This window comes from Micrasema longulum, unplaced genomic scaffold (assembly GCF_059751315.1).
Source record: "Micrasema longulum isolate JH-2025_06_02 unplaced genomic scaffold, ASM5975131v1 h1tg000020l, whole genome shotgun sequence".
Lineage (NCBI taxonomy): Eukaryota > Metazoa > Arthropoda > Insecta > Trichoptera > Brachycentridae > Micrasema > Micrasema longulum.
Window position 1 is genome coordinate 828732 of NW_028277228.1, and position 17174 is coordinate 845905.

The 17174-nt window shown below is 32.3% G+C and overlaps 2 protein-coding genes across 2 annotated transcripts in view; both read right to left on the reverse strand.

Moving 5' to 3' along the window:
- Tsp (Thrombospondin) overlaps positions 1–3199 on the reverse strand; it is a 60984-nt gene extending 57785 nt beyond the window's left edge. Inside the window, exon 1 of the mRNA XM_088243175.1 lies at positions 3085–3199. The gene's annotated coding sequence lies outside the window, so the exon portion shown is untranslated. The remainder of the gene's footprint in view (positions 1–3084) is intronic.
- Positions 652–13359, reverse strand: LOC148285621 (uncharacterized). Its single transcript, XM_088243268.1, has 7 exons — positions 12805–13359; positions 11257–11375; positions 9700–9854; positions 8837–8998; positions 5577–5829; positions 3085–3199; positions 652–1060 (listed from the first exon to the last, which is right to left on the reverse strand). The coding sequence occupies exons 1-7, from the start codon at positions 13012–13014 to the stop codon at positions 734–736; spliced, it is 1341 nt and encodes a 446-aa protein (XP_088099394.1). The 5' UTR covers positions 13015–13359; the 3' UTR covers positions 652–733.
- Positions 13360–17174: the final 3815 nt, after the last annotated feature.

Consider the following 17174-nt stretch of genomic DNA (forward strand, 5'->3'; position numbering starts at 1 on the left):
GTATTAATATGTAAGTGCTCGAAACATATTGTCGACATATCGATATTTCCTCAAAAGGTATTTTCGACATTTCAAAATAATCTCAACAGATATTTGAGTAAATTGAATTTTATTTTAGTAAATTTGCTAAGAGTTTTTTTTACCGATATTTGCAGAGTTGATTTTCTTAGTATCGAATTTCGCTCGTTTTCAAATGTTAAAATTTGAGAGAGGTAAATTTTTTAAATGTGTGAACTTGCTCGAAGGGTATATTGGAAACATTTAAATATAGTAAACTAATTATATTTAGGTAGGTACCAAGATTTAAAAAAGGAAAAAAAAAACAAACATACGCTAAGACGCACTTTTTTGATGATAAAAATTCACACATAAGAAATATAATAAAACATCTAAATTAGTAGGTAAAAAGGATTTTGAAACATTAAAAAAAAATCATGGTGAATTCTCAAAACAATGTTAAAAACGATAACATTACCATACAAAGATGGACTGTATGTATAATGCAACATATTAAAAAATAAAAAATAAAACAATAAAGGTCCTAATCGTATGCCCTGAGTTACACCATTTCGATATTGTGAAAAACAACAGCTAAACACCGCAATGTGATGGGAGAAATGAAAAGTCAATAGTCAATAAATAATAAAAATATTTCTGAAAGATATATTTTATTTCTACTATTACATCAATATGAGATATGTAGGTACATAATAATTAATTATTTGCTTTCGTTTCACATTTCTGATTCCAGATATTTCTTCAACATTAAACCAATTTTTCTTCCCCCTTCCGTGAGAGTGTCCGAGTTGTGAAAGCCAATAGATACTCTAAACGCATTCATACTGGATTTGGTTTGAGAGTAGGTGGCACCTTCATCAGCGGGGGTGAACCTAAGGGCTGGTACGGCTCCAGGGCCATTGTTCTGCTTACACCAAGCCAGGAATTTACTTCCATCAACAGGGATTTCGATCCATACAAAGTAACCACCCTTTGCTCGTTGGAAGGTGCATCCATTTGGAAGGTGCTCACTAAGGCTTGAGCAAATGGCTTCCATACGATTCTGAAGAAAAAGTAAACAGAATAAACTGCAGAACAGTTTTTTTTCAATTAGGTAGTTAGTATGTTAATGTTATTTTCTTTATAACTTCATAAACATTGTTTTTCCGCTTCTTTAAAATGCACCAGACTCATTGAAGACTTTTTTTTCTATTATTTTTTTTAATATCAATCACCCAAATCTGTTCTGGTTTCCTGTATGGTAGTACTGGTTGAAATGGCTTTAGTTTTATTTATTATGTTACATGTAACACGGCCTCATAGAGTTTGCGATACATTTTTTTTGTAATATATATAGACATAAACTACTTGACTAAAATTGAGACCTTAAAAATTGTGCACAAAATAACACTGGGAAACATACAAGACGACGACATAATATTAGTCAAAAATGCTGACATACATAAATATAACACCAGACAACAAAAACACTATCATATTGAAAAAGCAAAGACAAACACAGGACAGTCAAAAATACTACATAATGGACTTAAACACTACAACGACCTACCTTACTACTTGAAAACTTTTAATGGAGACAAATTTAAAACCAATCTGAAAAAGCACATGATGACTGAACTAACGACGAGACATAAAATGACTAGACAATATTAAATTTCTAATGTAACCCTAACGGGTTTTTTAAAATTGTAAATAAATAAAATAAAAAAAAATAAAAAAAATGTCTTTGATACATATATATGTATGTCTAAGAGACCATTGCAGGAGACTGCATAGATTTACATACTGTTAAGCATCTTGTCCAGATGTATGTTTTTTTTTGTATTCTTTAATAATATGCATGCTTCCACTTTCTATTATGTTGAATCTCAACTCAATTCAGGGCTCTTGGCCTAATAGAGTTAAGGATGCGTTTTTAAATATGTATCTTTATATGAATAAATAAACAAAATAAATATTTTATGAGAATATCTGGATGTGGTGGAAGAGTTCGAACGATACACGGCATAATAACCCAGAAAAATTAATTGTGTATTTTCATTCTTGTTTTTCCGATTTCATACTTGTTTGTTTTGGAGTGAATTCCAGCCACCCTTAGAAAATATTTTTAAGCCAAGTTTGAAATACAGGGTGTTCTTTAAACCCTGTCACATCCAAAACCATAATGATCAGCATGATCAAGAAGACATACTAGTATTGGCATATTAAAAGAAATTTTTAGAACGAATAAAATTTACAAAAATAAAATATTAAAAAAACAAATGGTTGCTTACTTCTGCAGGGAAGAAACGAGGAGGGGGAGAGGGGAGTCTGATATACCGTCAACCGCGCAGCGGCGCCCCCCCTCACTTCTCCCCTGCAGAAGTACGCAACCATTTGTTTTTTTTATATTTTCTTTTTAAAAAATGTGTTCGTTCTAAACATTGTTTTTAATATGCTAATATGTCTTCATGCCCATACTGATCTTTGTGGTTTCGGATGTGACAGGGTTTGAAGAACATCCTGTACATTTCAAAAAAATTGATTTATTTTACAAGTTTTTTGTTTACATTTGTTACATTTTTATTAGGGGAGACCGAGGAGAGTTGAAACAATGGCAATATCGAGAAATCTATGACCGATGGCGAACTGGGAACATCGCGCATTTATTGTTTTTTTAACGTGCCACTTGATGGAGTCGGCAAAAGCAGTCTACAGGGAGTGGTTGTGTGTATACGACATCTGGACGGAAAAAATACCAAAAGTAAGTTTTTGGCCAGTATTTTAATAGCCTGTTATTCTATACGTATTACGTGAACGCTGACGTGATATTAAACCGATATTTGTGTATAAAAATGAGTATATTTGCATGAAAATTTAAAGTATCTTTGTCGGTAACCTATAATTGAACATGTTTAGAAGAAAAAATTGTATGCATATTCTGCTTTTCATAAAGAAAACTTAATTTTACTTTGTAGATAAAATCGAAGATAAATGTTAACTTCCCACTGTAATCGGGGCCCAGGTCTGGTTAGAAAAAATAAACATGAAACTAAACACAATCTGATATACAGAAATATGACTAACCTTGTATATGTCCTTATACCACAGAAGATGTTTCTCGGCTAATCCTAGCTCGATGATGCTTTGTAGGAGACCGAACATAACATTGTTCACACTTCCCCCACTTTGCAGGAATCCACTGCAAGATAAATGAATTTATGAATTAGGTTTGAAAACAATGAAAAATAAGATGAAAAACAGAAATATTCACATAAACAAAGACATTAAATACTTTTCACCAATTACAGTAAAACCTCGTTTTCACGTTTCTCGATTTTACGTTTTCCCGCTTTTTACACCGAAATATTTAGGTTACATTTTTTTCTATGCATATATAATTAAAATATTCCCCCAATAAACGTTTTTTACGTTTTTCGTTTTCGTTTCGGTTTTGCGTTGAAAATTTTTCAAAACTCGTTCGATCTGTCAAAAGACAACGAGCCGCGCGCCGCCGCGTGAATGGAGAATAAAATCGAGGTAAATAAAAAAATGTGTAAATTATTGTATCAAACTAAATTCAAAGTAGGCGCGTGTAATTGACCATTTTATTTAAGTGTCTAATTTTGTCATTTTACTAAATAGTGACATGCAGTTGACGCATGTTAAGGAAGCATAAAGTCTTTACATCAATAAATTACGATGCAGTAAGTTTGGAAAAAAGATTGTTTAAACAGTTGTCATAAAAGTGTGAAACAGTTTTGCCGCGATGTAAATGACATACGAAATTCTGTAGTGCCATATTAAAATAAGTGATACCATATAAATAAAATTTCCCAATATTTAGGGAGAAAATCTTTGTATGCATTTTATGCAAATTGAAATGGTTATTTTCGTGTTTTTTAGGTTAAGTACCCACATAAAATTATTTAAACATGTTTTTTTTAAATTCAATAAAAAACAACACATTGTAGTATTGCTTGAAAAAATACAAAATATTTTTAATTAAATCATTGGTAAATATGAATAATCCCCAATTATGTCAGTTCTTACAATTTTTCTGCAGTATATTTAATATAGTATTGTACAATAATTATATTTATTTGTAATTTAATTTTTTCCATACATTTTTCATTTCCTCACTTCAGAGTTTTCCTCAGTTTTACACTTTTTTTGTTGCTCCCTAGAAAAACGTAAAACAAGGGTTTTACTGTATATGCAAGCACTAATAAAATACGCATTTTTAAGAACAAATTTTTTAATGAAAAAACAATAATATGTGTGTTGAAAACACAAATTATAAGGGTATAAAAATGCATCTTGTATACATACATTTCTTAAACCAAAACCCATAGAATTGAGAATAGTCCAGAAACCGCAAACGCACATCAAACAGAAGGCGACTCAACTACTCATAAATTTGTAGGTTTACGTTTTGACCAATTAGTTTCATTGTAGACGTCGCTCAGTACGCAACTCCTGATTTGAATTCAACTATGCCGTGTTGTGTCCTATTTAAGTTTAGAAATACTGCTAGGATCTTAAAGAAACAGGATGCAATCACATTTCATCTGTAATTTGCAAATGAATGTGTATATAACAAATGCATTACTTAAAAATTGAATTATTTTTCCATCTGTCAGATTGTCGAAGAAACAAAATGGAAATTTCGTTAGTGTTGCCAGGGTAGATTTTTTTTCACCCCCCTTTGCTCATCTAATAAAAGAACTAATGAAAATTAGACCTTGGATTAAACAACGCCGTGGGGGACATTTGAACGACAATATCTTTAAGACATCAAATATTATTTAACATGATATAAAAATATCAGTTTTATGTCAAATAAAATCTGTTTTATATTTTAAGTTCAAAGTTCATTATTTCTATTACTCTTATTAAATTACCCTTTAATTATCTACTCTGTTGTGTCCATTAATGTTTCCGCGTGCACAATAAAATTTTAGATAAATTAACAAATTACTTTTTTTTATCTTACATTTGTGTTATGATTTTTTTCCCATCAAGCAACATTACCCGGTGACTTCACGAATACGCGCGGCGAAAGTAAGCCGGAGTGGGGGAATTATTGGACACAGTCTGATGTATTCAAATATGATTCTACGCTCCTTCTGGACTATTCTTAATTCTATGCCAAAACCATTTGAATAAAAAATGACAATCTCCGTCTTTTCATTTTTTTTTATATAATCTGCACATTCTTGTTATCGGACATTGACTGATGATGAGAAAGTTCAGTGCTACGGGAACACGGATACAAAAAAAAATTCTTACATGCAGTAAAAATTAGAGCATTTAGTTGTACAGCGAAGTTTCTCAAAAATGTACGAAAAAAATGGTTTTAATAAAAATGAACTACGTCACAAGCCAACTCTCCAATCAGCAGAACTCTACGACTAGAACTTGTGACGTCACAGGTGGAGTAATTTCATAGCACTGATAATACGATACATAAAAATATTGAATTTTTTTGGCTTAGTGTGATAGTCCATTAGTAAATAAAAAAATATATAAAAAACCACAGAACTTCCTCATTTGAATATGTTATTTGAAATACTTACGATTGTCGGAATAATTTCACCAAGTTTGGAGCCATTTCCATCCATCCAACCCTGATGCCGGGAGCCATGATCTTGCTGAAGGAACCGTTGGATATAACATTCCCTCCGGAACAGTCGGAGCTCAGCTGGTCATCGTAGGAGAATACTCGAGGAGGTGGATTCCCTTCTCCGTAGAACAGCAGGTTGTATACATCATCGCACACAACCAGTATTCCTTGCTCCTTAGCAGTCTTCACAAGTTTTCTACAACTTTCTAAAACAAAAATACATAAATTTAAAAAAATCAAATGCCAAGACTTTCAAATTCCTTATTCTAAGAAATTCTTGATATCAGTCTATTAGAAGAACCTCTTTTAACTTTTAATGAACCGCATTGCCTTGTAAGACCATAGTAGTCAAATTGGAATTCAATAAATAATACATATATCACAAGTACAGTAAAACTCCAATTATCCGGATTAATGAGTGACAGGTTTTATTGCTTTTGAAATAATATAGGGAATTGGAATCACATTAAAAACTTATTTAAACATGTCTAGCAAGGTTGTTCCACAATTAAAATTAAATTAAAAACTTCTACTTTATTTTTATTTCCTGATAATGATCTGGATAATTTATTTATTATAATAATTATTTTTTTATTTTACTTTGAATCTTGAAAAAGGGCACACAAACATATTCTTATGTGTGCTATAATAATAACAATGTACATACACGGTGTTTCAGGGCCAGACAGCGAAACTTCAGAGGAACATTCCTCATGGTAAGTTTTAAAAAAAACCTAATAAAACTTTTCCAAAAAGTCATTTAAACAAAAAAATAAATAAATATTGTAATCTCAAAATGTAGTCAATCTTTAATTTCTCGGACAAGCAGTCCCTCCATAAGCCCCTACCCCTCTCCTACCCAGCCGCTTCCTTTTGTGTGTGTCTGGTGCGTATCGCTTTGTTGGTCAAATACGTTTTTATCGCATTTTTTCTTGTCGGGGAGGGGTAAAGGGTTTGCGTAAGGGATGCTAGTCCGAGAAATTAAAGATTTACTCCATTTTGAAATTATATATATATTTTTTTAAAATTACTTTTTGGAAAGTTTTTATATTTTTGCCTGATACTAATTGCTTTCACACTTGCGAATCACCGACAGTTCAGATCTCAACTGAAATCGTGCTATATCTATTCATTGTACCTTTAAGTAAGATATCAAGTTTGACATGTGGCGTTAGTTTAGTTAAAATGTAAGTTTTAATATAAGTATAAGTACACAATGAGAAAGTACAGTGGTTTTTTTATTTATTTAATTGTTAAAAGAATATCAATATAAGCCAAATAAAAAAAAATAAAAAAAATTATCCCATGATTTTTTAAAAATATTTTTATTTTATTTCTATCTATCACAATACTCTATCAGCGATGGTTCGAAAGAACTTGGGATGTAGTTCAAAGTAGTTCAATTTTATCAAAACCATTTTCCATTAATTTTTGAGAAACTTCGCTGTACTATTAAATGTTCTAATTTTTACCTCACATAATTTACTGTTTTCAAACATTTTTTATATCCGATTTCCCGTAGCACTGAACTTCCTTATTGTAAGCACCCTTCGGGTGATTGTTCACAAAAATGGCGTTGTAAATATTAGCCAATTATTATTATTGCATCACAAATCCAAAGGTATTTCATTGTCACGACATTATATCATTAAATCAAATGAGTTTTGGTAACAAAATTATTATTGTTTTCTGTTCCAAGTGGGAGCACGTGGGTGTATTCAGGTAGGAAGGTATCTAAGCACATAGGAAGGTATGGAGACATTATCATATCGGCTTAGAGTAATATTAAGATCAGGAAAAAATTAACAAAGAGAAGATTTAGTGACGCGTGGGCGAGGACCCATGCATATAGAGGTATAGCATACTGAACCACCTACGTAGAGTTGTCACTGTTGCCTATACGGTCATATAAGGAAGGGAACAGACATCTTGTATCCAATTATGGGAGACGTTATTTACAGAATGCAAAATTGTGTTTAAATTTATAATGTTACTCAATAATTCAAACATTATAGGATCGGCTAGTAATTTAAATAATATTGATACAAGGCATAAATTAATTAAAATTATTGAGCATAGATTTTAAGGAAACAATAGCCATAAATAAAAATATCTCAACAACTATAATAAAGTTTTTATTAATGACTGGTCAAAATAAAAGAGATTTAGGTATAAACAAGATCATCACGCTGTTTTCACGTAGAGGTAGACAAAAAGAACAAAACGCCACATCCCTGTCTTCGCATAAAAACCTCTTCATTCTCTTCATTCATCCTCTACATTCTTCCACCTTCTCATGCACCCATGTCCATTTTTTTATTAATCACATATTCGTACAAAGCAATTCTAGTAACAGCATAAATATTGTGGAGACAATGCCAAATTACAAATACGTTATTTTGAGATATCAAATAATTATTTTATACCAAATAAATATTTTCTACACACCCAAAAATATTTCAATTTTGGAGGCCTTTTTTTATAAATTGTAAAAAGCTTGGTATCAGAAAATGGGAATCAAGTCGTGGTGGAGTGGGATTCCAACCTCTGATTCGTGAGTCCGCGACACTAGCTGTGGGACCAAAACCCAGTCAAATTAATGTTTAAAGGAGATTTTATAAATATTTTTAAATTGTATTAAATAAGCTAAAAAAAAAGAATAGTAGACTGGAACATGTAGACATCACCAGACGCCTCCAGGGCCCCGATTACAATGGGAAGTTAACATTAATCTTTAATTTTATCTAAAAAGTAAAATTAAGTTTTCTGTATGAAAAGCAGAATATGTATACATTTTTTTCTTTTAAACATGTTCAATTATAGGTTACCGATGAAGATACTTTAGATGTTCATGCAAATATACTCATTTTCGTACACGAATATCGATTTTTCTTTATAGGCAGTCGAAGATAACTCTTGTTAACTTCCCATGGTAATCGGGGCCCAAGAGACCCTATCGCTAGCTAGCATGCTCGCCTCTTCCCACGATCGTCACAATAACAGCTTTCCAGAATGGTGGGAGCTTATAGGTGAAGAAGAAGAAGAAACTCATCTGTCTGGTCTTTCACATTTTCATATTCGCTGTTATGTTAATGTACACACCATTTACCTACCTAATTATGATACAGATTTGGTATACAACTTTTGAAGAAGTTATTAGCAAAAATCACAGATGTCACTGAACACAAATAAAATGAAAATGTTGAATCTCACCAGGTGGCAGTAGAGTACCGGTCGGATTGTGGAAGTTGGGAATGGTGTAAAACATGGCCCAAAAAGGTTTTTGGGGAGAAGTCTTACAATCGTTTGTCTTTTTCGCTTCCTTGACAATCCAGTCTAATTTTTCTACATCCACTCCATCGGGAGTCATAGGAACTGCAAAAAAATAAATTATACTGCATAGTGTGAATCATAAGTATTGACATTACAGTGACATTAAAAGTACCTCCATAGAACAGGTTTTCCTAGTGAAGAGGACTCTTAAATTAATTTTGTACTTCAAATATTTTCTAATTAAAAACACGGGTCCAGAATTCTGATTATTTAAACACAGAACTGTATTATTTTATCCGTCTGAACACAGAAAGAGTACAATGTGTAAACATTAGTAATGGCTTGATGATTTGGGGACCGTGTGAGTTGAAGAACTCTCTTATGATGAAGAGGGTTCAGAAGAAATTTCTTTGATTTCTCTACATGAGGGAGTGCGTATACCATCAATGACTATTTCACTGAGCTTCTCCAGGGTATGCTCAGTTTCAACAGTTTAAAGACCAGAAGGGATTTATCTGACTACGCATTTCTTTAGATTATTGTGGAATATTGTCAACCCTGAAATTATACGGAGCATTAGCTTTTATGTTTTCAGATACATAATGTTACTTTGGACATTGATATTTTTCACGTCTCTGAGGGACTTTTTCAATACAAGATTCTCTTGCTTTTTAAATATATTTTCAAGATAATATGTGTACCTATGCGTAATTTTTATGTATACCTAATTTTACTGACTTTTTTATTATTTTTATATTATGTATGAATTAAGATTTTATTTTCTAATGTAAAATTGAAATTACCTTTAATGATTTTATGTGACGGGAAAGCGTGGAAAGTCCTTAAAGCAATCATGTATGTATACTCTTCAACGAAGATAACAGCTCCGGGAGCCAGGAGTATACTGACTATAAGGTGTAGACCATGACTAGCTCCACACGTCAACACCAGATCAGATCTGCAGAAAACATTGCATATGAAATATTAAAAAACACTAAAAAAATATATTTGAAAAGGTAATTAAAATAAAGGTCGGAAGTTGTTATAACAAATTTGATTTTACATTACATTTTACATTTTTTTTTTGCACCACAACAGTTTACAGTGGTGAATTACATCACAGAGCATCCAGGCTTGAGAAAAATCACATTTTAATTTTTGTGTTCTCACCGGGAATCGAACCCGGAACCTTCCGTGCGTAAGTCAAGAGTCTTGACCACTACACTACGGAGGCCGCCAATAGATAGACATCATCATAAAGGAAAGTGTCTTTACATTATTGCATAGAAAATAATGTCTTCATGGCATATTATGTTAATAGAAACAGTGGATCTTGTACGACAGTCTAATTATTTGATTTAAATATGTCTGAAGCACTAACGTTATGGAACATTATTGATCAATATATTCAAAAATTACTTTGTTTTTTATTTAAGTTTTCTCCTCTCTTAGCTTCACCGCTCACCCCTCACTGTGTACATTTTATGATATATACAGTAGAATTCCGTTTATCTGAACTCCAGTCATCCGGATTGCCAAATATCCGGATCGATATTAGGAAATACAAACATAAAGGAGATGTTATAATAACAAATAAAATAGAGCGCTGGCGGCCAGTGCAAATTTTTGTCAAAGCAATTAACTTCGTAGTACATGTTTAAGTAAGTTTCAGAGTTTTAGTGTATCATGTTAATTTGTAATTAACCTTTATGAAGGCAATGCACTTTTCATATATAGCTCCAAGAGTGTTCAACGTCTTGGATGAACATATTAAGTTCTCCAAAACAACGTCTATATTTAAGATGAAGATCCATAACTGGATTGTATCGAGGGGTAGAGACCACTGTATAAGATTGCTTCGGGAATAAATGCATAACATCGCTGCTGTTTTCATTATTATCCATATACGTATATCGTATATGTGTATGTCACTGTCATACGTATTATTATATAACTTTTGATTCCATTTTCGACATGTATTATACATTTTTATTATTTTTATTTTTCTATTATTATTTTGTATATTTTGTATATTGTTTTGATTATTTTGCATTTTTTTTTTTGATTACCTGTATATTGTTTTAATATGTCAACACATATTTTTGATTTATATATCGAAGAGTCCCGACTTAACACGGAATTTTCTAACAAGTCGGGACATAAAAAACATATAATTGTGTCTATGTAAAATTGTGTATTTTGTGCATTAAATAAAAATAAAATAAATAAATAAAATGTGTTGCCGAAAATAGTTGGCTTATAAATTCAAAATTAAAATGATGCATAAAAGGCAAAGTAATTTTATTTTAATTTTTAGATTGATAAGTACTCAAATATAAAAACTAATTAATTGATTATACCTGTTAACAGTTTGGCCATATTGTTTGGAAAGGAACTTAGAGAGGGCATCTCGCATCCCCCACAATCCAGCTGTAGGGCCATATTGAAAGAGATAATAATTGTCATTGTCTTCAGCTTCCTATAAACATAAAATAAATATTGTTATTATTAAAATACAGTTTTAAAAAATAATAAAATAAATAAAAATAATAAACAAAAATAATAGTGGTAATATTACGCAGTATTAAAAAAAATTTAGAACTTCAAGTCATAAGAGATTTATAACAGGAAGTGATAATTAAAGAACTGCAAAATTTTGAATTCGACGCTGCAGAAATTTATAAACTACAAAGTGCAAATTTCGTTTTGTCAAAGTAATATTTTGTTTTTAGTAAACTTTGAATCTTTTTCATAGCGGATACAAACAAACAGCAGAAACAAACCATCACGATGTTTCACCGTGAGGGTAGGCAGAGAGGATAGAACGCCACATCACTCTATCTTTGCATACAGATCTCGTTTCCTCTACATTCATACTTCTTTTCATGCACGTGTGCCGATTATTCCGACTTTTAACATGTCCATCTTCAAGTATTTGTTGGATTTGGTCATGCAATGTCTTTTTCGGTCTTTCTCTATTTTTGCAAGCATCAACATTCGCATTGTAAATATTTTTAGCCGTTCTTTCCCTGTCCATTCGCTTTACATGTCCAAACCGACGCAGAGCTCCTTTTTTGATTTTGTCGATAATGCTTATCTCAGCCTCAATTTTTTTTTTTTTTTTAAAGGAATGACCCGCTAAGCCTCTATTTCAGAAGCTTGTCAGCAGGTAGGAAAGTAAGGATATGGAAGGAAGCTGTGAAAAATACACCACATCACCCAGACCAATTGAGAAAAAAATCTTTCTTGGATTTCTTCCTTGCAACTGGCGGGAATCGAACCTGCGACGCCAGTTTCACAGTTAGCCGTCTAACCAACTGCGCCACGGCGCCTGTTATAATGTAAGGATCATAACATTTGTGCATCTATCGTAAATAGTTTTACCACTAATTCGCCTGAGAGATCGCATTTCAACAGCATTCAGCCTGCTTTAATCCCTGTTTTTGCAAGTCAATACTTCTCTCTCATACATCAGGTTTGGGACCAGGACTCCATTGTGAACGGCTAATTTTGTCTCTTGCGACAAACATTCATTTGCCAAGGTTGATTTAAGCGCACCGTTTACTCTGTTTCCGGCACTCACCCTCCTTTCAATATCTTTCTCAGTCATTCCATCCTCAGTAGGATATGTTTTAATATATTTGTATATGGCAGCATTTACGCCTTTGTTTGCTTATTTCGCACCTTTAAAGTGTAAAAGGGATTTCTTTATTACACAAGACAGCAGTTTTCTGCGAAGCATGTCATTTTTTAATGATGAAGGTCCATTAGGGAATAAAAGCAAAGATGGCAATATCTACAAATTGAAATCCCATCTATTACGCGTGTAAATTTAATTTAACATCATTAGGTGCGCCAGCTAAAGCCGCTTAACAAAATATTCAATAAATATAAGAGTTAATTCTAACCATTCTGTGTAGTGTGGCTTTTCGGAACATGGGAGGTATAGTCTTCAGGAGGTCTGGTCCAGGACAGCCAGCAGCCAGGTTGATGCAGGATTTGTCATAGACATCCAGAGCTGCTGACTCTTCGAACAGGTGGCGGATTAGAGGGTCATTCTGGGAAGAAAGTCCGCTGAATAGAACCTCAACGGGTTCCTTACTGGTGGGGGCAGCCATTAATCAGAAAATTTCTTCGTTTAATGTACAGCTGTTTTTGCACGGCTATTGAAATTGTCGACTTGTTGGTCGTTGTGCTCAGAAGACACTAAAACAGTCTAGTCTAGACCGTACTAATCACTGTGCTTGACTAAGATTAGTTAATATAATAATGTGATACACATTTTCTTATCAGATTCTTTCTTATCAGCTGAGACAAAAAAGAGATAAAAATACTTAACAATAAATTTACTTAGTTTTCGATGAAAATAATATGGAAAAATACAACTTTCAGGTGACAATTATTGACAATACTCATGAGCATGTATTTTGTATTTACAAATTTTGACATCCAGTTTGACAGTTGACTGTGATTTTGTATTCTTCTTCTTTCATTGAACGATAATAATAGTGGTTACCTACCGTATTGTATAGGACTTGTCGCACATTATTCATTCGATGTGTATCAGTTAAATTTTAAAATAAAATGCTTTTTTCTTTTTTTCAGAATACGGTTTTGAAATTTAACATACTTTAAAAAAAATAAAAATACAATTTATATCATTTCGTCATTTGAATTTTAACAAAAAGGTTTCTAACTTTTTACCAAGCTCTTTATTGTACCATTTTTAATACAATTTACTAGTTTTAAACAATTATTTTTTTATACTTACGCACCCACACACACGCACCCTCTTCCTCATTCATTCCCACACGCACATGTATCCTCTCCCTCATTCATTCACGCATACACACATTCACATACACATGCATACAAACGTCACACAAATACAATTACTAAACTTCTTTTCTTATATATTATGTGTCATTATATTTACAGTGGATTTTTTTAATTGGCTTTAACATTGTTTAGATTTTTCTTCTTATTTTGTTTATGTAATAGCTGTGAAAATCCCAAATAAAATAAAATAAATAAATAAAATAAATAAATTACCCGAATCAGTACTTGCCTACACAAAAAAAATAATATTTTCATTGGGAAATCAATTTTTATAATATATTTTTGGTATGTTATAACAAACTAACTCTTTCATGTCATTCATGATAGCAAGGGTAGCCTACTTGATTAGACCTGAGTTCTACTTTTTACTGTCTATGTGATCTACCAATAATTCCTATCCGCCCTATTCGCACCTAATGGTGCATAGGGCCATGGAACACCAAATGCAGCGTATCTCGTTCAAGTGTTACGTGAAGGCAAGGTGATAACAGCCGTACATCTCAGGGCCAGTTCAGGAACTATGGAATATTGCAGTGTAAAATTACATTTAAAACAAAAATTTCACGTTGACCATGCCAGGAATCGAACCTAGGACCTTAAGTATGGTAGGCGAATGCAACAACCTTTACACTACGAAGTGTAATCTTGATTATTTTTTTTAGGTTTTTCACCTAAAACCCAGCGAGTATGATATTAAATACATATTAAAAGCGGTTTATTAAACACCAAGAAATTTTATAATAAAATCGTTTATAAGTTTGTGCAGGCATAGGTAATTATTTTCTTTTGCCAAGTGATTTCTTTATGACTGGGTACTCGGATAATTTTAAACGCATCATCTGAACGGTCGTAAAAATCTAAGAAGCTTAATCACACATGTAATTTCATGAAATCAACCGCTAACCGTTACCATCGACCTAATTGATTTTCCTTGACGACAACGACATGAAAACTTCTTCTTTATTACTATTTGTTATTTAGGGAAAATTGGTAGGTAATTTAGTCAACCTATTATTCAAATTACGTATAATCGTATCGTTTGTTGTGTTTATTAAAAATGGCGAGTAATAATGATAAACGGTGGTTCCATAAACGTTAAGGGTCGTGTCATGTTGAGTTGGAACAGCTCAGCGTGAGGGCTTGTGAACACGGAAATCATTTTATTACGCTCCATAAAAATTCTATGCATCCCTCGCCCTTCTTTCCAAAGTACAGTGTTGTAAGAAAATCGCACAATGAGATGGAAATACAACAACAACTAACCATCACCCCTTATCCTCGTAGGAGTAGGCAGAAAAGACCAAACGCCATATCAATCTGTCTTTTTGAAATATTAAAAAAAAAAAATTCGCTACACGGTATATCAATAAATTGGTAAATTAATTTGTTTTGTCGTTTGGCAAAAAGAATTTTCCCGATGGAATGATACATTTTTTGGGTATGAAAAGTAGCCTGTATCGACCGCCGGTCCTCCAAATATTTCTACGATAAAAAACGACTGTTCGTTAGTATATGTCATTCTGTTTTAATATTAAATCATTTTTCCACTAAGAATTTTCCCGAGGGAGTGATATTTTTTCGAGATAAAAAGTAGCTTGTGACATTTATCAGTTCTCCGTCTATCCCTATGAAAAAATCACTTTGATCGGTTGCTTCATTCCGACGTGAAAGAAACACAAATAAACAGACAAAAACACTTACGCAATTTTATATTATAATATTAGTAAGGATTTCAGAAAAATAATAATACACCACCCGCTTTTAAAATCGCCTATACGGACCAAAACTATTCAATGATTATCAATCACGAAGTTAGCTATAGTTTACAGCAATACAACGAGCCGTAGGTAGAGAATTGCAAGCGCAAACCGAAACGGTAAAAAAAATAATTCTGTGATGTTGCGAAATATTAATGAATCGGGTTGTAGTCCTGTGGCCGGTGGCACGGACTCACGGATATCACACTCTACCCCAACTTGGTTGGTGATTTCTAATTATATGCAAATCGTTTAAATGTCCCCCAAAATTGATATTTTCGGGTAAATCATAAAAACGAAAACATTTCTTTAAAAAAAGGCATAAAGACGTCTAGGTATTTACAGAGATCATTAGCAACAAAAAACATATTATGGAAGAATTGAAGAAATGTGGACGTTTAAACGTTGCCTACGTAGACAGAGTGGTGAATTTTACGCAGAGATTGCTTAAACCAGTCCCTCCTAAAAATGTTCACCATCCCTGTCATAATGTAAATAGACCGATCAATTAAATAACTAAAACCATCAATATATAAAGACGTACAAAAACTATTAGAATGAACAAACAAAAACTATCTAAAACTAAATGCCATTTTTTTTTTTTGTAAATCTTTGAAATCTGTTGATATATTAAGTGTTGAAATTCTCTTATTTTATCAAAATTGGACATTTTTCACACTCCTTACAACGGGACGCTACAATGGCCATAAAACGCATAAAACTTTTTAATTTTTGCTTGAAAGAATAAAATTGTAATTTTGTGAAAATGACTTTGTTATTTAGCAATTACCTGGTCTACATATTTTAATTAGCAATACACAGTGATTATTGAGGCTCCGAGATTATTTAAATTTTGAATCCTATTTTTTTATCTTGATTTTTCACACATCTTGTGTAAAGGTCGGACATAATTATTGTCCACATTTTGGAGAGATTCTCATCTTTACTGGTTGAGCGACACTGGTAAATAGCGTATATTTTGTGATGGATTTGATCTGCATTTAATTGTTCAGCTCACTTTTTGAATTGTCTCACTACAATGCACAGAACGAAGCTGTCGACCAATAAAGGCTCCATTTAATTTTTCTATAGAATTGAGGTTCAATTTTTTTGTAAATCTTGGAAATCTGTTAATACATTAAGTGTTGACTTTCTCTTATTATATCAAAATTTGTCATTTTTCACATTCCTCACAAAGAGACGTTACAGTGGCTCATCGAAACACAAAAAAGATGCATAACGCCAAAATAAAAAGAGAAAACCAAACTTTTAAAGAACTGGAATACGTGACACACCCGGGACCCACCACAGAGAGACAGTTAAAATGGACGAATTACACAGACGGACTCACCAAAGTAATGGCATTATCATTTTACCGGTTGAAAAAATACAAAAATTTATTATAAAAAGTTATTTTGAAAAAACCGTCTACTTTTCCCACTGTTCAATTAGTTTAAAAATTTAAGGCTGTAGATATAAAATTGCCATATAAAAAGAATTGTTTGCTTCAAATACACATAGATAAAATAAATAGTAGCATTTCTAGGTCACAAAACGTAAGTACGCGACCTAGAACAGGTGGTAATATCTTAATTCCTAAATTAAAAAAACAACTACTGCACAACATCATTATACTCACGGAGGAAAATTTTTATTTAATGAAATGAACAAAGACAATAAAA